Source organism: Suricata suricatta, chromosome 12, assembly GCF_006229205.1.
Source record: "Suricata suricatta isolate VVHF042 chromosome 12, meerkat_22Aug2017_6uvM2_HiC, whole genome shotgun sequence".
NCBI classification, from domain to species: domain Eukaryota; kingdom Metazoa; phylum Chordata; class Mammalia; order Carnivora; family Herpestidae; genus Suricata; species Suricata suricatta.
Window position 1 is genome coordinate 13,788,860 of NC_043711.1, and position 6,972 is coordinate 13,795,831.

General features: G+C 60.2%; 1 protein-coding gene across 2 annotated transcripts in view; it reads left to right on the forward strand.

Moving 5' to 3' along the window:
- Positions 1-6,275, forward strand: part of KLHL26 (kelch like family member 26) — a 29,368-nt gene extending 23,093 nt beyond the window's left edge. The window contains exons 2-3 of one of the 2 annotated variants that reach the window (XM_029918344.1): positions 1,068-1,250; positions 3,411-6,275. In XM_029918344.1, the coding sequence (XP_029774204.1) occupies positions 1,068-1,250; positions 3,411-4,992 (1,765 nt within the window). In that variant the 3' untranslated portion in view covers positions 4,993-6,275. Of the gene's footprint in view, positions 1-1,067; positions 1,251-1,572; positions 1,709-3,410 lie in introns of those variants that run through there. The other variant, XM_029918345.1, reaches the window with a different exon arrangement.
- The last annotated feature ends 697 nt before the right edge of the window (positions 6,276-6,972 follow it).

A 6,972-nucleotide genomic window follows, 5' to 3' on the forward strand; every position in this document is an offset into this window, starting at 1 on the left:
TTGTGGTCCTGTGGTTGCCCTCCCCTGGGGTGCGGGGCACACAGAGTTCACTGGGCGGGTGTCAGAGTAGCTGGGCCTCCAAGAAGGTTGGCCTCTCCTGGCCTGTGACACCCCCAACCCTGGGGACCAGAGCTGGAAGCCGTCAGTCCTAGACCTCCTCCCTTACCCCTGTGCTGGGGCTCTATGATGGCACCTTAATCCCACCCCCACTGCCTGCAGGGGAGAGAAGAGGGGTTTGCCCTCAGGGGGCAGCTTGCTGAGGCATGGGGGACAGTGATGTGACACGGAGAGCCCTCCAATCAGGAGACACGTTTAGCATGAAAAATAATGAAATAAAGTTTAAGGGGAGGCATGGGAGGAACTCAGATGTCCACAGATGGGTGAAGGGATAAAGAAATTGCGGTCTGTCCACACCCTGGAATATTACTCAGCCATGAAAAGGAGTGAAGCATTGATTCACACTCCCACGTGGACGACCCTCAGAAACATGCTGTGTGAGGGAAGCCAGACACAAAAGGCCATACGGTACACGATCCCATTTACACAAAGTGTCCAGAAGAGGCACATCCAGAGGCAGAAAGCAGATTGGCGGTTGTCAGGGGCTGGGGGTGGGGTGGGGAGTGACTGTTGATGGGGACAGGGTCTCATTTTGGGGGATGGAAATGTTTGGGAACCAGATAGAGGTGATGGCTGCACATCTATGTAGTATGTAGTAAATGTCGCTGAATCGTTCGCTTTCAAATGGTGCATTTTATGTTATGTGAATCTTACCTCCGTGAAGAAACAAAAGGGACATTGGAGCCTCCTTAGGTTCTAGAAGAAACCCTGCCCCTTTCACAGGTGGCAAGTGGAGGCTGGAGAAGCGGTGTCCTTTGCCAAGGCCAGTTGGTGGCCAGGTGACAGATGCAATGGGGACCCAGGTTTTGTTTCTGCTTCTCCGGGGCTGGTTCTGGCGAGTTTGCCCCTCGAGCAGCTTTAGAGCCTAGGCGAGCCAGCCCAGTGTCCCGGGCAGAGATCAGACAGACCTGAGGCCGCCGAGCTGAGCCCCCACCTCTGCTCTCCCGCAGCATGGCCGACAAAAACGGAGCTCTCAAGTGCACCTTCTCGGCGCCCGGCCATAGCACCAGCCTCCTGCAGGGCCTCGCTGCCCTCCGTGCCCAGGGCCAGCTCCTGGACGTTGTGCTCACCATCAACAGAGAGACCTTCCACGCGCACAAGGTGGTCCTGGCTGCCTGCAGCGACTACTTCAGGTGAGCACAGGTCTCGGGGGACAGGCTGGAGAGTACCCGCCTTACCAAGAGGGAGTGACCTCAGTGCCCGCCAGCCAGCACGTCTCTGAGGAAAAATGGCTCGTGTTGGCCACACAATCAGCAAACCTGTAGCTTTGTCTAGGTTTGTGACTTTCTCAAACTTTTGGGAGACATTGTGCAGGCAAGCAGAACATGCCTGGGGGAGGGAGGTGGCCCGTGGGCGTTGGATCAGCAGTTTCTACCCTGGGGGAGTGGCAGGGCTTGGCCAGGTTTTCATTCTGTCTTTATTTGACAGCAATGCGTCCCAGGCGCTATGCTTGGCCGTGGCGGTCCTGCAGGGATAAGACAGACATAAGTCTCTCCTCATGGTTCCTGCACTCAGGCTGAGGGATAGGAGGGATGCCTGGATGGGGGTCCCCACGTGCACCTGTGTCCGTGTTGCTGTCCCCTCGTGACAGGTGAGGCCTTGCTGGGTGTACTGGTCAGTCTGCCTCCAGGGCCCTTCCCTAAAATCTCCTGTGCTGGGCTGGGCGGGGGACTGTGGGCCCCTTGGAGAAGGGCTAGGGCCATTCTCACCAGCTGCGGCTGTGATGGGCTGAGGGCAGTCTCCCTCATTTCCTCAGTGACCAGCTGCCCGGTTCCCCCTGCCAGGCTGTGACCCTGCCAGAGAGAGCTGGGGTGCCATCCTGGGGGTGGTTCTCTGGCCCCGCTTTGCCAGCGGTGGCTGAGGGCCCCCCCAGGCCATCTCTGAGACCCCCAGCCTAGGTGTTTCCGAGGCCTGCACGGTCCTTGAGGCTAGGGTGGCAAGCCTGGGATGGCTTGCCTGGTGCGCCCCCCAGCTGCCCGCCCCCCAGGCTCAACGAGGCCGTTCTGGGGAGACGGAGCAGCCAAGCCATCTGGGGCGCCGCTTCTATTTTTATTCTGGATTTGGGGACGGGTGGGCCAGCCCAGCCAGAAATGCCCTTTAAAGGCTCCTCTGCGCCGGCACTGCAGCCAGCGAGGCCTTAAAAGGCAAAGCTCCCTCCCGTCGCCGTGGCTGCCTCTGCCTTCGATGGGCTGATGGGACTCATGGGGACAAGAAGAGGCAGGGTCCGGGGGGCTGCCCAAGCTCTGCTCCTAGAAGGCTCTGTGGCACTGCTGCTCCCAGTGGCGGGCAGCTGTTGGCTGGTGGCCCCACAGCAGCACCAAGCTCGGCTGTCTTTACTCTGGGACCTGAGCCCAGGCCACACTGGTTGTGTGGCTGCAGGACAGGTGTCTGCTGGGCGGATGGATGAGGGAGATTCCTTCTCCGCGGTCAGCCATTGCAGTGCACACCTGCCCCTTGTGAGGAACCTCTGACGAACTCCCAGCAGGTGCTGGGGTTCTGTCCCCTCTTCCTGACGGGGGGCCCCAAATGCCATGGGGTGCTGTGACCCAGGTCCCGTTTCTCTCATTGGCGCTCATGTTAGCGCTGCTTCCAGAGCAGGACAGAAAGGTTGACAGCTGCTGTCACTCACTGGGAGTCTCACAGTGGGCTAGGGCTCCTGTGGGCCATTTGAGGGGGGCCTTCCTGGCTGCCTGGCGCTCTTTCTGGAGACAACAGTCACCTTGGGCAGGGCCTCCTAGCGTGTACTCTGACCTGGGGACCCTTACTCCACCCCATCCCTGTGTGACAGGGCTGAGATTCAGGCTGGGGAAGGTGGAGCCACAGGCCCACACGTGCCTGCTGGTGAGAGGCTGAGCTCTGAGAACCAGGGTGCACGGTGTTCTTGGGGTCCCTGCCTTGTCTCCTGAGCCTGCCGTGTGTGTGGTCTTCCAGAGCTGGGTGCCAAGGTGGGGCTACACCTGTCTCCAAACTCAAAACCAAGGTCTGGCCTTCTCTTGCCCACCTGTACCTGCCCTGTCATGGGCGGGCCCCAGCGTTCCACACCCATGGGTGGGTTGGGCCTGGCCCCGAAATGGAGGGGGCAGAGTGGAGAGTTGCCTTTTGTTGGAAGATACATGGCTTGGGTGGGTTAAACACCTTTCTTTTCTGTTTTCGAATGTCTTTAATGAGCATCTGGCCTCTTTCCCCTGGTTGGCTGTGCCTTGCTCACGGGGCCCAGGAGGCCAGGCGATTCTCGGGTGGCCTCAATGCCCTTTGGCAGCCCCGAGCCCACATGCTGTGTTTCCAACCTTCAGGGCCATGTTCACGGGTGGCATGAGGGAGGCGAGCCAGGACGTCATCGAGCTGAAAGGCGTGTCAGCTCGCGGCCTGCGGCACATCATCGACTTTGCCTACAGCGCCGAGGTGACGCTAGACCTGGACTGCGTGCAGGATGTGCTGGGGGCTGCCGTGTTCCTGCAGATGCTTCCCGTGGTCGAGCTGTGCGAGGAGTTCCTCAAGGCCGCCATGAGCGTAGAGACCTGCCTGAACATCGGCCACATGGCCACCACCTTCAGCCTGGCGTCACTCAAGGAGTCGGTGGATGCCTTCACCTTCCAGCACTTCCTGCAGATAGCCGAGGAGGAGGACTTCCTGCACCTGCCACTGGAGCGGCTTGTCTTCTTCCTGCAGAGCAATCGGCTGCAGAGCTGTGCCGAGATCGACCTGTTCCGCGCAGCCGTGCGCTGGCTGCAGCACGACCCGGCCCGTCGGCTGCGCGCCAGCCATGTGCTCTGCCACATCCGCTTTCCGCTCATGCGGTCGTCAGACCTGGTGGACAGCGTGCAGACGCTGGACATCATGGTGGAGGACGTGCTCTGCCGCCAGTACCTGCTGGAGGCCTTCAATTACCAGGTGCTCCCCTTCCGGCAGCACGAGATGCAGTCGCCCCGCACGGCTGTGCGCTCGGACGTGCCCTCCCTGGTCGCCTTCGGTGGCACGCCCTACACGGACAGCGACCGCTCCGTCAGCAGCAAGGTGTACCAGCTGCCCGAGCCGGGCGCTCGCCACTTCCGGGAGCTCACGGAGATGGAGGTGGGCTGCAGCCACACGTGCGTGGCCGTGCTGGACAACTTCGTGTACGTGGCCGGGGGCCAGCACCTGCAGTACCGCAGCGGCGAGGGTGCGGTGGACGCCTGCTACCGCTACGACCCGCACCTGAACCGCTGGCTGCGCCTGCAGGCCATGCAGGAGAGCCGCATCCAGTTCCAGCTGAACGTGCTGTGCGGCATGGTGTACGCCACGGGGGGCCGCAACCGCGCCGGCAGCCTGGCCTCGGTTGAGAGGTACTGCCCGCGGCGCAACGAGTGGGGCTACGCCTGCTCTCTGAAGCGTCGCACCTGGGGCCACGCAGGCGCCTCGGCCGGGGGCCGCCTCTACATTTCGGGGGGCTACGGCATCTCCGTGGAGGACAAGAAGGCCCTGCACTGCTATGACCCTGCCGCTGACCAGTGGGAGTTCAAGGCGCCCATGAGCGAGCCCCGCGTGCTTCATGCCATGGTGGGTGCCGGCGGCCGCATCTACGCCCTCGGGGGCCGCATGGACCACGTGGACCGCTGCTTTGACGTGCTGGCGGTGGAGTACTACGTGCCCGAGACAGACCAGTGGACCAGTGTGAGCCCCATGCGGGCGGGCCAGTCAGAGGCCGGCTGCTGCCTGCTGGACCGGAAGATCTACATCGTGGGGGGCTATAACTGGCGCCTCAACAACGTCACGGGCATCGTGCAGGTGTACAACACAGAGACGGATGAGTGGGAGCGCGACCTGCACTTCCCAGAGTCCTTCGCGGGCATCGCCTGCGCCCCTGTCCTGCTGCCCCGGTCCGGGACCAGGAGGTAGCTCCCGGCACCCCTGGGATGTGGCCCAGCCTCATGTAGTCTCTGCGAGGGGTTTGGTGAATGCACCCTGGGGCTGAGGGCCGCAGAACCACCCCCGCCGCGGCCCTGTGGCCTGACGTCTTGGGGCCTGCTGCATTGATAAGGTTCCTCCCTGGGGTCCCTCCTTCCTTTCTGGCTTTCTTCCTTCCCTGCATCCTGGCTTCGTGCCCACTGAGGGAGCCTGGCGGCCCTGAGGCTGACGTGTCATGGCGGCCAGGCTTTCCTTACCTGCCCTGCATCCTCGCTCATGGAGGGGATCAGGGTCCCCTTTGGGGTTTGTTGTGTGGCTTGTGTCCCACTTCTCTCTCCTCCCCCAGCCTGGCTGTCTCAGACATTCGGATGCAAGCTCATTAGCATCGGTCCCCAAATCTGTGGTTTGCAACCTGTCCCCCTCCCAAGGTTCTTGCTCTGTGTTTTTTAAAATAAACACCCACCCCCCAACTCTTAACACCCAGACCTCCAGGAGCTGGTGGGGTGGCACGGGTGCACCCGGCTCAGGATTGACCTCAAGGGTGGGTATGTTTCTGCCTCCAATAAGCCCGAGCTGCTGGGGTGGGAGGGTGACCTTGGAAAAGGGTCTCGCACGTCTTTATTCCTGTCCTGAAACCTTCAGTCTGTTCTGTTTTGTCCGCTTCCAGAAGGAGGAAACACAGCTGGCCCTCAGAGAGGGTCCTTATGGTCGCCCAGCCTTCTATGTGGCACTGGGCATCTCATGGGTCCTCCGTGGGGAGTGGGCCGACACACTAGGGGGACACCTGCTTTAGAATCTCTCCATGTGTCTGCATTCTGCAAGTCTGATGATCTTTATTTCTCTCCGTTTTTCCAGCCCTGTCCCCCCACCCCCCCATCCCATGTTACGGGTGTCAGGCCACCAGGCCTGTGCCCTCAGCGAGGTGCGGCCTCTTCCCTCCAGGGGCTTTGCGGCATCTCTGGCCACATTTGATTTGGTGTGAAACCTCTAAAGCTGTTGTTGTTTTTTTTGCTGTTGTAGTTTTTATTTTTGGTTGTTGTTGTTTTGTTTGGTTTGGTTCTGTTTTGCTTTTTTTAAGATACGGCACTGCTGTCTTATAAATGGGATTTGTACCCTTGGGGCAATTTAAAGTGTCTCTTCTGCTGCTAACGGACGATTGATGTTGTGTCTCTGTGACCCACTCACCGTGTAAAGAATTAACCTCATATCTTAGCAGATGTCATCTCCTAATATTTTCCTTCATTTAATAAAAATGTTATGGTGAAGAGATGGAACAGGCCCAGCACTGAACATGTGGGCCTCATGGGTCACAGATTCCTCACGTCCTCTGTGTGGTCAGGGGCTCTTCTCCCCTCCTCACCCTTTTCCAGCATTGCAGAGGGGCTGGAAGAGGGGCTGGCCTTTGGCTGAGGGGCGTGGGGCCATGGAAGAGTGGCCAAAACTTCCACCGGGCGACTGGAAGAGAGGACAGATCTGCCCTGGGCTGGGTGGCCTTCAGCGAGACTCTCTCCAGGTTGTTCATGTGCCTGTTGGCTTGGCCCCCTGCCACCAGACAGCCCCCAGGGCCTGGAAGGTTGTCTTCATCTGCTCCTTCTTGGTCCTGGGGCATGAGGTTGGGGAGCCGGGGAGCCTCTCTGCCTGGAGAACGTGATGGGGGAGATGGAGGGCAGTCCTAAAGGAAGCATGAAGTCATCACCGTTCCATATGGGCCTAAAAGCTCCACAACTTGCCCCCAACCCCTGCTCTCCTCACCACGGACCGGGCTGCATGCTGGTGGAGAATGCCTGCTGTGCATGGACAGCATTCTGAGAGGGGATGCTTCCAGGATCACCCTCAAAATGTACCCACAGGCCTGGTGCTCCTGTGTGGCCGCCATCCATCGGGGCCCCAGAGTGAAGCCGGATGTGTGGGTGGGGGGCAGTGTTGAAATAAAAACTTGGTTGGGAACCAGGAAGGAGCCCATGCTGCCAG